General features: G+C 40.8%; 1 protein-coding gene across 1 annotated transcript in view; it reads right to left on the reverse strand.

The window, feature by feature from the left end:
* Window positions 1-1,537: 1,537 nt before the first annotated feature.
* The window catches only part of LOC120413056 (eIF-2-alpha kinase activator GCN1), a 31,181-nt gene continuing 15,977 nt past the window's right edge, over window positions 1,538-16,741 (reverse strand). Inside the window, exons 4-5 of the mRNA XM_039573760.2 lie at window positions 12,602-16,126; window positions 1,538-5,094 (exon numbers count right to left, since the gene is read on the reverse strand). Of these exons, the coding sequence (XP_039429694.1) occupies window positions 1,729-5,094; window positions 12,602-16,126 (6,891 nt within the window). The 3' untranslated portion in view covers window positions 1,538-1,728. The remainder of the gene's footprint in view (window positions 5,095-12,601; window positions 16,127-16,741) is intronic.

Genomic DNA, 16,741 nt, shown 5'->3' on the forward strand with positions numbered 1-16,741 from the left:
CACTAAAGTACTTTTTGATTGCAAATTCGATTTTACATCGAAAAATGAAGTTGAAAAATTTTTGCGACCAATATTTCGATTTTTTTTTTAAATCTGTATTGATTCAAAAAATCATAACTCGGTCAAAGATTTTTTGCCCATTCTGGAAATTTCTGAAAAGTTGGCATTTTATGTCCTCTAAAACATATCAAAAAATGAAAAAAATTAAAAATAGTGTTTTTTTGCAAATCAAGTTTTAGTGACAAAAAGTTAAATTAAAAATCACCAAATTTTTTTTTACCGTGTATCAATTTTTTTCAGTGTAGTCCATATCCATACCTACAACTTTGCCGAAGACACCAAATCGATCAAAAAATTCCTTCAAAAGATACAGATTTTTGAATTTTCACATATCATTTTTGTATGGACAGCTGCCAAATTTGTATGGAAAATTATATGGACAAACTAATGATGCAAAATGGCTTCTTTGGGCATACCGAAGGCACCAAAAAAGTTTCAGCCGGATTAAAAAATACAAAAATTAAAATTAAAGAAAAAAGACCGATTCCGTAGAGAACTGCTCAACTTACTACGTAACTTACTTTTGGTCCGTAAAAGATGTACGTAGCAAATTTTTGAAAGGACCATCCATCAAAAACAAAAAGGATAATCCATGTGAAGTGAGAATAATGTATCGCTGGAACCACTTATTCTAACTAGCTTCAATCTCGTCACGCATCCGTTGTTTGTCAGCAAGACATTTTCGTTGTTACGTTTTGACGCTCCACTCCTCCGTTTGGTTGTACACTCAAAGAAAAGGTTGCACAACAATTTGTTCACCGTTGACGATCCAGGCATTCGTTGACCTTCTATGTCCTTATGTTTACATTCGGCCACCAGAATGATTCACGCATGAGTATCTTAGTTGATCCGCAACCATGTTGTTCGGCTATGTTTACAGCAGTGTGACGAAGTTTCCTTGGGAAAATGACGAACCGAGATATGAAATTTCTTTTTCAGGGTGTTCGCGTGTTGTTTTTTATCCTCGCATTCACTGCTCAGTGCTTGATTTTCATTCCGCTGATTGTTAAGGAAGTTGCAAGAACCAAAATTTTTAAAAGCTTTTAAAACGGAAAGAGATGCTAGAAATCTGTAACGGAATGATGTTGTTCAGCGTTCCGACGTGATGTTGTACTCTAGACGCTTGACGTTGAAATCCGTGATTGGAAAATTCGATGTTTCTTCCTGCTGAAAAGTCTGCCAAACAAAAAACATCAAAACAACCGAAAGTAAATGACAACACGTACGCTTTCTTCGTTTGTTTTTTTTATCGTTCACACATTGAATCACAGCGACGACTACGACTACAGAGACTAGAGAGAATACTTTATTCACCGAAATAAACACGAATACCACCTGTAAAAAGTTAAGTCTTACATTGCATTTGGGACTGTTGACAGTTTCTGCCACGATACGTTTGGGATGATTGACGAAGGTGACGACGACTACTAGGACTAATCAAGATTTTCTTTTTGCGTTCGCCGAAATCAGCGGCAGGTTGTTACAATATCGATCTTTATTTGCATTCCAAGGGGGGTTGTGGTGTTGGTGGTTGTTGTGCCACTTGAAAACGGCTAGCAGGCCGCCAAGCCTGACCGTGAGCGTGCCGATCCACAGAGTTTGTCGTCGGTTATACTGTTGCTGTTCTGGTTGTTTCCTTCTACGTTTCGCCGGCGGAGGCCGCACCAATCACGTGAGAATCGTATCGTCTAGCTCTTCTTCTTTGCCGACGGGCTGCAGGGCGACCTTGCGCAGGACCTTGCTGACGACTTCGGCGAGGGAGTCACGGGCGCCCGGTTCGAGCAGGGCGATGCACTTTTGGTGCACTTCGTCGCCTTCGCGTAACCGCAGCACGTAGACGAGGGCGATCTCGGAGTTGGACTTGACGTAGCCGTTCTTTTCCTTGGTGCCGTTGACGAGCATGGGGATGACGAGGCGTAGATATTCCGGGGCTGTGGTATCGGCGGGGACGGTTTTCGCCAGGTAGATGCAGGTCTTGGCGAGCAGTTGTTTGACTTCGTTGCTAACGTGGTTCATGGACTTGACGAACGGGCCGATGATGGGTTGGGGGAGTTTGGCGCCTTCGGTGCTCATGCCATGCTGGAGCAGGTAGCCGGCTGATCGTACGCCGTTCAGGGCTACGGGGATCTTGTCGGATGCGAGCGATGAGACGATGGTTTTGCACACTTTAGTTTCGTACTTGTCGATGAAGATGGCCGCGGGGAATTCTTTGAGCGCGACGAAGAGTGCCGCCGTACGACCATGTCGGAGGGCCGCGTCTTCGCCGTAGTCTTCGTTGAGCAGGTGCGTGTTCAGGGCATCGTCGAGCTGATCTGGGTTGAGCCATCGGCAGAGGGCACCGAAGCAACCAGCGGCAGCTGTTCGTGTAATGTCCTCCGAGTGGCCCAGCATTCCGGAAAGCGTCGCGTAGATCTGCTTCTTCAACGGGTCGGTCATTTTGTCCCCGGCTGGTGTGATGATGCCACGCAACGCTTGAAGCATCGTTTCCCGCACGGTAGAGTCGTCCGCGTTCTTGATACCGTTGTGCATCTCCACAAACAGCGGGTCCGGACGGGTGTGGATCACAATCAGTTCGGCAAGGGCGTGGCCGGCCTTGATGCGGACGATCCTGTTGGGGTCGTGCAGCGCCTTTAGGAATGTCGTCTGCAGCTGGGGCAAGAACTGCTTCAGCATGATTCCGACCTTGTGCAGAAGGATGGCGAGCGTTTCCAAAACTGCGGCCTTGACTCCGGCGTTGAACCGATCGCCGAGGATACGGATGAGAGGACCGGTGATGTGCACGACCGAGGGTTGCAGCGAAGCTGGGGACGTCAGCTGGATGACTTCGCCCAAGCCCTGGGCGGCGTTTTCCTTCTCTTCGGGCAGACCGTTCAGGATTGCTTCACGGAACACTGGCAGTAGCGGGGTGATGCCCTTGGGTAGGCAGAATCCGGGCAGTTCGGCGCCCTTGAGGTCGCTACTGGCGAATTTGACCGCTTGGCGGACGTCAGTGACGTGGGCGATTTGCTGAGCCGAGTCCAGGGTCTTTATAACGGCGTTGAGAGCATCCCAGGAGCGCTGCAGGACATCGCGGTCGGAGTCTGCGAGCAGACGGAGCAGACCACGAAGAAGTTGTGGCACGTACTGCGAGTAGTCGCCTGGGGAGTGGGTGCAGAAAGCGCAGAGAAGGGTTGCGGCGGCCTTACGGGTTTCCGGGTTGGTTGATTTCGTCGACTCCATGACGGTGTCCATGATGGTGCGGACGCCGACTTCGTCGCTGACTGATAGGATGACGGCCTGGCAGTATTCCAACTCTTGGGCTTCTTCGGGAGTTCCTTGGGCAGTGGCCAGGGCGGTCATCAGTGCCGGCAGAATCTTGGGAAGGTACTTGGTGAGGGCTTCTCCGGCGACGGACGCCAAGATCGAGAGGGCCTTCGTGTTGACCGGGTTCGCGGTGAGTTGTGGGATAAGATACGGGAGGACGACGCGAGATTTGATGGCCATAACTTGGCGGAGACCGTCAAGCGTCCATTCGGCCACGTCCGGATCCGGATCGGAGAGGCTTTCCAACATGGACGGAAGGATGTCGTCCAGGGCACGCGATCCGACTGTGGTGTGCAGCGAATCGAACGTCTTCGCGGCAGCTTGACGAACCTCCGGAAGAGGATCGGCCAGAGCCTTCCGGACCGTTGGCACCAAACTATTCACGAAGGTCAGCACCATGTCACGGGACGTCGAAGCCATGATCTCCGACAGTCCAATACAAACTCCCTGCCGTTGATCGGCCTGGTCCGAGTTCAGGCCACGCTCCAGAATGGGAATAATCTCCGGCAGAACTCGTTCGCCGAGCTTCCGCACCAAATCTCCGAGCGTTCGCGCCGCAACCTGTCGCTTATCGTAGCTCGTACTCGCCAAACATCCCAGCAACAAGCTGAACAACGTCGGCAGAATCTCTCGCAACGTACGCGGCGTATTCGTCACCACGACCTTCCACACGTGCAACGCCGCCTGTCGGACCATCAACGAAACGTCGCTGCGACCCATGTACAGTCCTGCGAGCACCCGATTACGCCGCTCCGCTCCCAAACTCCTAATAATCGCCTTGTGACTCTGCTCCGTACCAAAGTTGTCGTCCTCCGAAGCAGTCTGCGTGGTCATCTTGCCCGAAACTCCAGAAATCTTGTACAGCAAGTCTCCCAACAGCTGCACCGAACTGTACCGAATCCTCCAGTTATCATCAAACAATCCCTTCTCCAACTCCGGCAACAACAGCGCAATCGCCGACTCGGCATACAAGTTCACAATCCGCTGACCAGCCTTCAACGCCGTATCTCTCACGTACTCGTTCTCATCCGCCAACGCCTTCAAAATCGGATTAATGATCTGGCCAATGTAAGGCGTAAAGTCATTCGGGAAAGCACTCGGCATATAAATGAACATCATAATGTAACCGTCCTTCACGTGCGGCGCAATATCCGTCCTCTCCGCCGTCGCGATAATCTCCGGCATCAGCTTGTGCAACTTCTCCACGCCCAAGCCCCCAACAACCTCCGACAATCCCTGCGCCGCCCCCGACCGATCAACGCTGCTACTCTCCGACGTAAGCGTCTGCATCAACCACGGCAGCAGATCCTCGAACGAAGACTCGCCCATCCCCTTGACCATTGCCCCCAGCGCACGCGACGAAACGGCACGAACCTCCGGCACCGGATCCAGCAGCGACGTCTTCAACCCCGGAATAATGTTCGGCAAATAGGGCGTCAGGTCCTTCTGGTCCGTCAGCGAGTACATGTTGCCGATGATCTGCGCCGCCATCTTGCGCGTCTCCGTCGAGCGGTCCATGAAGGCACGCTGCACGACGGGCATGATCAGCGCCAGCGACGGAGCGTCGATAAAGTGCACGAACTTGGTCTCGAGCAGGCTCTGCAGGCAGTGGGACGTCTTGTTGGAGGGGTTCTCGAGGGCTTTCAGCAGCACCGGGACGATGGCCTGGATTTCCGGGTTCTTGATGACGCTGCCGATGACCTTGAGGGCGTCGGCGCCCGCTTCCTGAACCTGTAAGAATGAAATAAATTATTGAATTCAGAAATTTTAAAATTCGGAAATTCACAATTTAAAAAAATGAAAATTTAATAGATTAAACAATGAGAACAAAAAATTTCAAATAATCATAAACTGACTGATTCTTAAATTCTTCGTTTTCGTTTTCGTTTTACGGAAAATTCTTAAATTCTTAAATTCTAAAATTTCTTAAATTCTTAAATTCTTAAATTCTTAAATTCTTAAATTCTTAAATTCCTAAATTCCTAAATTCTTAAATTCTTAAATTCTTAAATTCTAAAAATTCTTAAATTCTCAAATTCTGTAATTCTAAAAATTCTTAAATTCTTAAATTCTTAAATTCTTGAATTCTTAAATTCTTAAATTCTTAAATACTTAAATTCTTAAATTCTTAAATTCTTAAATTCTTAAATTCTTAAATTCTTAAATTCTTAAATTCTTAAATTCTTAAATTCTTAAATTCTTAAATTCTTAAATTCTTAAATTCTTAAATTCTTAAATTCTTAAATTCTTAAATTCTTAAATTCTTAAATTCTTAAATTCTTAAATTCTTAAATTCTTAAATTCTTAAATTCTTAAATTCTTAAATTCTTAAATTCTTAAATTCTTAAATTCTTAAATTCTTAAATTCTTAAATTCTTAAATTCTTAAATTCTTAAATTCTTAAATTCTTAAATTCTTAAATTCTTAAATTCTTAAATTCTTAAATTCTTAAATTCTTAAATTCTTAAATTCTTAAATTCTTAAATTCTTAAATTCTTAAATTCTTAAATTCTTAAATTCTTAAATTCTTAAATTCTTAAATTCTTAAATTCTTAAATTCTTAAATTCTTAAATTCTTAAATTCTTAAATTCTTAAATTCTTAAATTCTTAAATTCTTAAATTCTTAAATTCTTAAATTCTTAAATTCTTAAATTCTTAAATTCTTAAATTCTTAAATTCTTAAATTCTTAAATTCTTAAATTCTTAAATTCTTAAATTCTTAAATTCTTAAATTCTTAAATTCTTAAATTCTTAAATTCTTAAATTCTTAAATTCTTAAATTCTTAAATTCTTAAATTCTTAAATTCTTAAATTCTTAAATTCTTAAATTCTTAAATTCTTAAATTCTTAAATTCTTAAATTCTTAAATTCTTAAATTCTTAAATTCTTAAATTCTTAAATTCTTAAATTCTTAAATTCTTAAATTCTTAAATTCTTAAATTCTTAAATTCTTAAATTCTTAAATTCTTAAATTCTTAAATTCTTAAATTCTTAAATTCTTAAATTCTTAAATTCTTAAATTCTTAAATTCTTAAATTCTTAAATTCTTAAATTCTTAAATTCTTAAATTCTTAAATTCTTAAATTCTTAAATTCTTAAATTCTTAAATTCTTAAATTCTTAAATTCTTAAATTCTTAAATTCTTAAATTCTTAAATTCTTAAATTCTTAAATTCTTAAATTCTTAAATTCTTAAATTCTTAAATTCTTAAATTCTTAAATTCTTAAATTCTTAAATTCTTAAATTCTTAAATTCTTAAATTCTTAAATTCTTAAATTCTTAAATTCTTAAATTCTTAAATTCTTAAATTCTTAAATTCTTAAATTCTTAAATTCTTAAATTCTTAAATTCTTAAATTCTTAAATTCTTAAATTCTTAAATTCTTAAATTCTTAAATTCTTAAATTCTTAAATTCTTAAATTCTTAAATTCTTAAATTCTTAAATTCTTAAATTCTTAAATTCTTAAATTCTTAAATTCTTAAATTCTTAAATTCTTAAATTCTTAAATTCTTAAATTCTTAAATTCTTAAATTCTTAAATTCTTAAATTCTTAAATTCTTAAATTCTTAAATTCTTAAATTCTTAAATTCTTAAATTCTTAAATTCTTAAATTCTTAAATTCTTAAATTCTTAAATTCTTAAATTCTTAAATTCTTAAATTCTTAAATTCTTAAATTCTTAAATTCTTAAATTCTTAAATTCTTAAATTCTTAAATTCTTAAATTCTTAAATTCTTAAATTCTTAAATTCTTAAATTCTTAAATTCTTAAATTCTTAAATTCTTAAATTCTTAAATTCTTAAGGTGAAGCCGTTGATCATTTTCGAAGAAAATTGATCATCACTCTAAAATTCTCTGTATTGAATTCAATTTAACGAATTTCTGCTCCAAAATGAATCAGCATGTGCCGGTTGTTGCCTTCTTGAAGCCACTGAAGGAAACGTTGGTCTAAATCAAATGTGTGTCAAAATTTATATAATTTTGTGGTACAATCATTGACGTCCTAGTTGGCAATCATTGATTAATGACGATTTCCATAACTTTACAAGGAATGGGATGATCGTTACCAAAAAGTATCAACACATGTAGGGGAGAGTGGGGAGACTTGATCCCCGGGGACACTTGATCCCAAGCCTATATCTCGTCAGAATGTGGTTAAAACAATTAGCTTTGTTCTAGAAAGTTGTGCGAAATTTACTAAAACTCATTGTAGAAAACAAAGAAAAAAATTAAAAATTGTTTAGATTGAGTTACACACATTTTTCTAAAAAGTGCTGCAAAAAACTTCCAAAAGATCTTTTTTCTTTGTTTTGATAAGGATAGAAAACACTCAAAAAATATTCAAAAAAATATTTTTTATACATGAATTGTTTGATAAACATATCAACTCCAAAACCCTTACGAATTTGACGTTAAATTTATCGTCATACTATTTTTACAATCAATTGTTTAAAAAAGTGCGTTTAGGGAAACTTGATCTCTGCATTTTTATAGGCACTAGAATCAGCCTCAAGATTAAATAATTGGGCTGGGTTTTCGTACATAGTTTCCTTTAGTATAGTTGTACATAACTTATTGCAGTTTGAACCATTTTTCAAGAGTTTTGTAAACAAAAATTACCAGCATTTGTAAACATGCTTAATTTTGGTCTAAAAAAGAAAATTTTAAGTTTTTAAATATTTTGCATGCTAAACTTGTTATATTTTGAACGCAAACGTACAGGTTTAATGTGAAATTGCTGCAACTTATAGAAAATTAAAAGTTTGGATGAATAAGAAACATTTTGCTTAAGATTTCTTCAAAATGTTGAAAGGGGGATCAAATTACCCCCAACATTTTGAAAATGCCGGTTTAAAATATTTTTTTAAAACGCTTGGCATGACTCGAAGAGTTTATCTCGTGAAATACCCTTATCAGCCAAACATAGTTGAATGTTTAAGCTTTCAATTTATGCAAAAAGTTCATAGTTTTGTGAGAAATTGACAGAGTTATGTGCGATACAAAAAAGGGGATCAAGTCTCCCCACTCTCCCCTAGGGTACTATTCTAAACAACTTGTAGAAGAAATTTTGTGAAAATATTGACAGTGACGAAAAATTTATATCTTTAAACAAAAAATCATGGCAATGATGGAAGTCTTCACGTTAAATTCTTAAATTGTTAAATTCTTAAATTCTTAAATTCTTAAATTCTAAAAATTCTTAAATTCTTAAATTCTTAAATTCTTAAATTCTTAAATTCTTAAATTCTTAAATTCTTAAATTCTTAAATTCTTAAATTCTTAAATTCTTAAATTCTTAAATTCTTAAATTCTTAAATTCTTAAATTCTTAAATTCTTAAATTCCTAAATTCTTAAATTCTTAAATTCTTAAATTCTTTTATATTGAAAATTTCAATTTCTTTTAACTTTGAATTTTATGTTAATTTTTGAACTTTTGAGTTTTAAAATTACGAAATTTTCAAATTTTGTAATTTTTTTTCTATAAACTGGAATTTTTTTGCTTTTTTGCCTTCCTCACTTTACTGAGGAAAGGCTATAAAATCACTCGAAAAACGAACTTTTTAGTTAGACCTCCTAGACCTACCTTCATTTGTACATATCGACTCAGAATCACCAGCTGAGCAAATGTCTGTGTGTTTGGCTGTATGTAGACATGTGTACCAAATCAATGTCACTGGAATATCTTGTCACAGGCTCAACCGATTTTGGCCGTAATGGATTTAATCGATCCGTCTTAACGTCCCCTAAGTTGCTATTTAAATTCATGCAGTTTTATCATGTATTTAAAAAGTTATTTTAAAAAAACTGTTTCATATTAAATTAAAATTATGGTAAAAAGGGTGGTTTTTTCATGAAACCCTCACATGTTATATATTTTTAGAATGCATATGAGCAGACCTTTCAGGTGGAGTAAGAATTTTCAAGATCTGACTTACCTATCTTTTTTTTTTTTTTTTTTTTATATTTAATATTTTATTTCAGTTGTACAATAATATTACACCGCCATAATATCAATCGCTCTCCCCATTGAACTTTTGTTCTTTAAAAGGGAACACGATTGGCATTTAAGTTTCATTTAAATGTACATTAAAGTTAATTAAACAAATAACAAAAAATACTTAAGCAAACATGAAAACTAGCTGACAATTACAAAATAGATGACAAATGTTCTTTCAGGTGATATTTTAATCTGCTTTTGAACGAGGTCAACTCTGGTAGGTTTTTAATTAAGTCCGGAACTTGGTTGTAAATATCAGCACCGAGATTTGTAAATCTTCGCCTTCCAATTTCTGTTCTGAATCTTTCTTGTTGAAAGTCTCCTGCCTGCCTGGTGAAATGTTGATGTACTGCTCTCGTGAATCGCCAGTTGTGATGCAGCTGTCCGGTTTCGATTTTGTACATCAGAACTGATACTTTCAGCTTGAACATTCCAAGAATTGGCAAAATACTATGCTGCTGGCTTGCGTACAAGTCGAATGTTGGGTACAGGAACGGGAGCCTAAAGATTGCCTTGATGCACCGATTTTGTTGAGTTTGTACGTCCTTTAAAAATGTCCTGCACGCTGTTCCCCAAATCGCGATTCCGTACTGATATTTGCTGTTGATGAAAGCGTAGTATATCTTCAGAAGAGCATGCTGCGGAAGAATCCATGCTAGTTTCCTGAGAATACCACAAAGCGCAGAGCAGCTAGAAACCACTTCGTCAATGTGTTTTCTCCAGGTGAGACGGTTGTCCAGGTGAACTCCCAGATATTTGAAGCTTTGAACTTCTTCGATCACTTCGTTGGCAACGTTGAGGGGTGGATGTGGTGGCACGACGGTTTGTGAGTTTCGAAACAGCATCATCTTTGTTTTTTCGAGGTTAAGTGCTAATAGGTTATTTCCCAGATAACCAAGAATGCACTCCATATCAATTTTCATCAGTTGGATCATTACTCCGGGCGATTTGTTCTCGTAAAGCAATACGGTGTCATCTGCGAATAACTTTACTTTTCCCGAAAGATGCAGCTCAGCAATATCGTTGACGTATACAAGGAACAACAGCGGCCCAAGGTTGCTTCCCTGGGGTACCCCCGTACGAATGTTTAGAAAATCACTTCGACTACCTGACACCACAACCTGCTGTTGCCGATCCGTTAGATAACTCCGCAGGTAATCGTTGGGAAGTCCTCGCACACCATACGCATCAAGTTTTTTCAACAGCATTGGGTGATTGATCGTATCGAACGCCTTGGATAGATCAAGAAACACACTTCCGGCTAGCATTTTCCGATCGAGGGCGCGTGAAATTTCATCAACGAGTTCCAACACAGCTACTTCCGTTGATGAGCCTTGTCTGAAGCCAAATTGATGCGGATACAGAAGTTTTGTTTTGCAGAAGAAGTTCAGTAGACGACTGTAGACAAGCTTTTCAAAAACTTTGTTGATGGCCGGTAGCACTGATATTGGTCGGTAGTTAGTTGGATCTAATGGGTCTCCTTTTTTAAAAATAGGGATAACTAGGGCAGACTTGAGGCAAGGTGGGTAGCTACCCTGGCTTACAGAGTCGTTAAATTACAAGCAGTTTAAAAAATGGTCTGAATTCACATAACCTCAACTGGTCGGGTCTGATCGCCACGAAAAAAGCCTTGTAGAGGGATGCCATTTTCCTCAAAGGCGGTGTCTGTATAATCTTGACAAGAAGTCTGTGGGCCGTCTGTTTTTTTTTACTCATCACTTATTTTTATTAGGACATCTTTGGTGCTGCGATCACGTTAGGGGCGATCCATAAATCATGTGGCACTTTAGGGGGGTTGGAATCACTCTATAAATGAGAGGAAGGCACCAACCACCTAAAGGTAGATTAAGTTACGTTTTTAACTCAAAGTTTATCTATTATTAAAACTTTTTTTTTTATTTTAAAACTCGAGTTTTTAAATAAAAATTTTTGAATTTTTTGAATTTAAAAAAAAATGATATTTGGAATTTAAAAAAAATAGCTTGCGAACTTGAACTGAATTATCGCAATTTAAAATATTCGAATCCTTTTATTGTATAATTTTTGAATTTTTGAGTTTAATAACTTTCAAATATAATTTTTTTCGAGTTCCTGACTTTTGATAATTTGTTCGAAATTTCAAAATTTTTTGAACTTTGAAATGCATTGTTATTTTTTTTAATTTATACATTTTTAATTTTTGACTTTTGAATTTTTTGAGTGTTGACATTTTTGAATTTTAAATATTTTTTTCATTCTGAAAAGTATGAATTTTTAAACTTTGAAATGTATTGTTGAATTTTTGAACCTTTGAGTTTTTTAATCATGATATTTTCAAATTTCTTAATTTCTTTTTTTTTATCCACGAATTTTTAACTTTGATATGTATTATTCAATTATTGAATCTTTTTTTTAAACTTTTGAGCTTTCGAGTTTATTTATTTTTAAATTCTTCTAAATTTGATATATTTTTTAAACTGTTAAATTTTTTGAATTTTAAAAATTTAGAATTTTGGAATTTTGAAAAAAAAAAGATGAGTTAGCAAACTTGAACAAAATTATAATTTTTCAACTCTAAGTTTCAGAATTTTTAAATTTTATAACTCCTGAATTTTAATAATTTGCTTGAAATTTTGAATTTAGAATTGTTTTTGAACTTTGAAATCCGTATTAACTTTTCAATAGGGCGAATCCGTAGATGTAAACAAACAGTCTATCCCACTTGCTCTAGTGACAGTTCACGTTGAGTAAGAAAGGGATAGGCTGCTTGTTTACATCTACGGATTCGCCCTATTGAAAAGTTAATACGGAAATGTATGTTATGAATCTTTTATTTTTGAACTTGGGAATTTTTTGAATACTGTCATTTTCGAATTTTTAAATTTTCAAACCTATTTTTTTAACTTTGAAATGTATTTTTAAATTTTTGAACCATTGAGTTTTTGAATTATGAAATTTTCAAATTTCAGATATCATTTTTTTATCAAATTTTTAGTTTTTTAAACTTTGAAATCCATTTTTAAATGTTAGATTTTTTAACTTTTGAACTTTTCAGTTTTTGTAGTTTTAAATTCTGGAATGTTAAAGTTTCTAAATTTCTTTTTTTTTATTTGCGAATTTTGTTTTTTTTTTTAACTTTAAAATGCATTTTTTATATTTTGAATCCAATTATTTTTTTAATTTTAGAATATTTATATTTTTGAATTTCTGAATCTTTTGCCCGAAAAATCTTCTCATAACCTTTCCCTGACCGACTCACCTTAATGTGCGAATCTCCCAGCACTTCCATCAGCTTGGGCACGATGCTGGGCAGACAGGACGAAAGCTGCTTCGGCGCACAGAACGCCATCGCTCCGAGCAGCTCCACCGAAGCCGTCTTCGTTCGCCACGAATCCTCATCGAGGGCGTTCAACAGCGACGGCAGCACCAGTTTCACTCCATGGGCCGACAGTTTGGCCATTACGGTTTTGGCACACTCGTCGGCGGCCTCCCGGACGTACGAGGAAGAATCGCCGAAGCACTGCAGCAGATGGGGCAGGACGTGCACGATGTACGGTTCGAAGAGCCGTCCGAGGGTTGAGCAGAGCATTTCGAAGGCGAAGAGGGCGCCCTCGCGGCACTTGAAGTTCTTCTTGTCCTGGATGTGCTTGGTGAGTTTGGTCATGATGTCGAGCTGTTTGAGCGAGAGGATGCCGAGGCCTTTGACGATGCCGGCGATTCCGTAGGCGGCACCGCGACGGACGCCGTACTTTTCCGATTTGATGAGCTGTTGCATGAGTTTGTTGACCATTTGGGGGGCTTGCTCTTTGACGGAGGGGATCAGGTGGGGGATGCAGTTGGCGACCGATTCCTGGACTTGCTGGGATGGGGTTGAGAGGGCGGTTAGGAGGCGGTTGACGATGGGTTGGATGCGGGCGTCGTCACGGTCGAGATGGCGCGCGAGGGAACCCATTAGGATGACCACGGCTTGGCGAATGTTGTCGTAGTCGCTGTTGTTTGGGGCTTTGTCGAGGAACTCTTCGAAGGTTGGAAGGAGGTACGAGACGCTCTCCTTGCCGTGGTGTTCTACGATGGCCAGGGATGCGGCGAGCATTTCTTTGTGGACGATTTCTTCGCGATCGCGGAGTCCGGTGGCGACCATGAACTGGGTGAGGGTGTTGACCAGGTCGGCGGTTAGGAAGGAGGCACACTGACTCAGGGCGACTGCGACTCCACGGCGGGGGCCCCACGGATCGATGGCGGGTTCGATTTCGCGATCGAATTGATCGAGTTTGGCCGGGATCATGGTTAGCTTTTCCTGGTAGATTTCGAGCAGCTGCTCGACGATGCTGTCGATGATGGAGGAATCTTCGGCGAGAATCGACACGAGGGCGAATGAGGCTGCCTTTTGGATGCACGGTTCCGGATGGATGATGTCCTTCATGAGCTCGTCCGCCATCACGATCGGCACCTCGAACTCACCCTGTGTCCAGACGTGCTCCGCTAGGAGTTTTGTCTCCTCGCAGACGTCGTGTTTAGCGACCCACAAGCGACGCGTCAGTCGCAGTCCCAGCTCGTAGTCGTCCGCGATCGACGGCAGCACCTTGATCATGATGGCCAACGCACGCAACGCCACGTCCCGGACGGCACCCAGCTCATCTTGCAGCGCCACCAGCAGAACTTCAATCTCTCGATGCTCGGCCTTGGCCGTGTACTCACTTCCGGAGCTACTCTCCGCTACGTCCAACAACGCGGCCACCGCTTGCGTCTGCACACGACCTCGATGGTTCTGAATCAACCTCAGCAACAGCTTGATCATCTCCAGCCGCGGCATGTACCTCGGATGGTACAGGTCTTCAAAGTCCTGCCCGTCAACGGTGTCTCCCTTGAGCTGCGCGTGGTACGCAATGATCTGAATCCCGTTGATCAGCATACTCTCGTCCTTCTCAGCCTCGTTCAGCACCAACGCCCGCTTCAAAAACTCAAACGTATAGCTGAACGCCGGCGCGTTCAACAGATAGTTCTTCGCTCCGTCCTCCTCAATGTGCACGTTATACTTGTCAATCGTCTCGTCGTAAACCGACACCAAAATGTCACTAATCAACTCCACCAAGTTCGCCGTACACCAACTCTCCTCCAAGTCACAATGCGGCTTGCTCAACCGAATTGTCGCGATCGCCACATCCCGACCAATCTCCCCCAGTCCACTCTCAACTCCGAAGCACGTGTCCATCAGCCGCAGGTACAACTTCACCATACTCGGCGCAGCCAACGGCGACGAAAACACGCGCAGAATCGCCGGCAGCAGCGTCGGGAAGAACAGCGACAGCTGCCGCGGGGTTCCCTTGACGGCGCCCTCGATCTGCGAAATCAGCGTCGTAATGATGTCCGCCAGTTCACGCAGGCGTGCCTTGATGGCGCGCTCCTTTTCCGTCTGCTTCTCGATCGCTTCCTTCTGCTTCGGGGTCAGCTGGGGCGGTTTGGATTTGCCCTCCTTGCGGCGCTTCTCCTCGATCTCGCGGCGCAGCGCGAGCTCCTCGACCTGTTCCTTGTAGCTGTACGCCTTATTCTCCCTCTTCAGATGCGCCGTATTCGTTTGCTCGTCCGAGTTCGGAATGACACTCTTGTCGTACAACTCCCCGTCCGGCGTCAAGTACGTAAAGTACTCCTCGTCCGTGACGTTGCCCATCCTCGCGTTGTTCAAGTGATCCGTCACGTTCTTCACCAGCACGGGCAGGATAACCTCCGGACTGATGGCCGACAGCGTCGCGAGCGTATTTTCGTACATCGGCGTCGCCTTGTACTTGTTGAAGAACACCTCCTTGATGTGGGCGGCGTTCATCGAGATAAAGTACTTGCCGTCCAGCTCGAACCGCCGCAGGATCGACTCCCACAGGTCGGATTGAACGGAGACGGTGGCGGGGTGGTGAGCGGGGAGCAGGGCGTTCAGGGCAATCGTTTGTGCGTCGGCACTGCTGATGTCGGCGATCGTGGTCGCGGCCACGATGGTTTCGACGATGGCTTGCGCCGGGACGACGCCTTCTTCCTGTTCACCCTCGTTGAGGATCTTCGTGGTTTCGACAAAGTTGGTTAGTTCTTGGAACAGACTCTTGGCCAGCGTGATGCCGTTCGAGCTGTTGACGATCCGCTCCAACCGCGGCAAGCAGTACTTGCGCACCTTCTTGTGATGGGAATTCACACAGTAGACGACCGCCTTGTACAAAGCATCCACTTCGCCCTTGACGTTGTCCAAGTGGTTCAACAGCAGCTTCTCGCACATCAACATAACGTAACAGAGCGTTTCCCCTGCCGTATTCGCCAAAAACTTGTCCCCCAGAAACACCTTCTTGTTCATGTCCAACACCACGTTCCAAAAGTCCTTCAACGCATCGCTAACGGCGGCGTTCGTCAGCAGAATGATACAAGCCGCCCCGAGCCCCTCGGAAACGGCCGGCGTCTGGGTCGGATTCTGCGCCGCTTTCTCCACAATCTTCCCGAGAGCCCCCGTGTAGTCCGTCCCACTCGGCAGCTTCCCGTTCTCCAAACACGCCAGGAACCACTGCAGGTAGCTCGTCCTCAGCACCTGCGCCTTCGCTTCCAGCCCCTTCTTGAAGGTTTGCACGATCTTGGCGGGAATTTCCCCCCGGAAGTTGACCGACCAGAAGCCGAACATTTCCAGCGCGTGGCAGAGCACCTTTTCCTGCTGTTCGGTTTCCAGCGCCTTGGTGAACAGATCCGTCACCAGGGGCATCAGCGACTGGATGTCCTCGGCGGAGATGCGGTTGTTGCTGAGGTTGCCGGCGCCCTGAAAAAAAGAAATTTAATTGTTTTATTAAAAATAGAATTACATAAGGCAATGCAAAGTATGATTTTGTCCATTGGCCCTGTTTTTAGATTGAGAGGAAGGCATAAACAAAAAAAGAATTACATATCATCGTAGCTCGGAAGGCACGTTGACGGATGAAAAACAAAAATCTGTATAATGGGAAGATTTGGTGTTTTTGGCAAAGTCGAGTGAATTTCACTCAAATGCAACGAAAATTGGGCCATTTTTTTCTAGATCTGAGTGAAGTTCGCTTAACTTTGACAGCTGTCCCGTTCCCGTATACTCATTTCTGAGTAAGTTCGGTTTTGACGGAAACTGTGTGATTTGAATTGTACGTGTAGGATATTGATTAATGAATTAAAAAAATGGTTAAACTAAAAAAAAAATTAAAATTATTTTTATTTCTCAAAAGTATATTTGAAGATTTTCGGATTTTTTAATATATTTAATGGACCAAAAAGGTGTATTTTGAGTATCATTTATTTTTTTCAACTGAGTTGTGTTTTTTTAATTGTCATGTTTTGAAAAAAAATAACAAAAAAAGTTGCGTGTATAAATCATAATAATTTTAAGAATTGAAGATTTACACAACAT

Source organism: Culex pipiens, chromosome 3 (assembly GCF_016801865.2).
Source record: "Culex pipiens pallens isolate TS chromosome 3, TS_CPP_V2, whole genome shotgun sequence".
NCBI classification, from domain to species: Eukaryota; Metazoa; Arthropoda; class Insecta; order Diptera; family Culicidae; genus Culex; species Culex pipiens.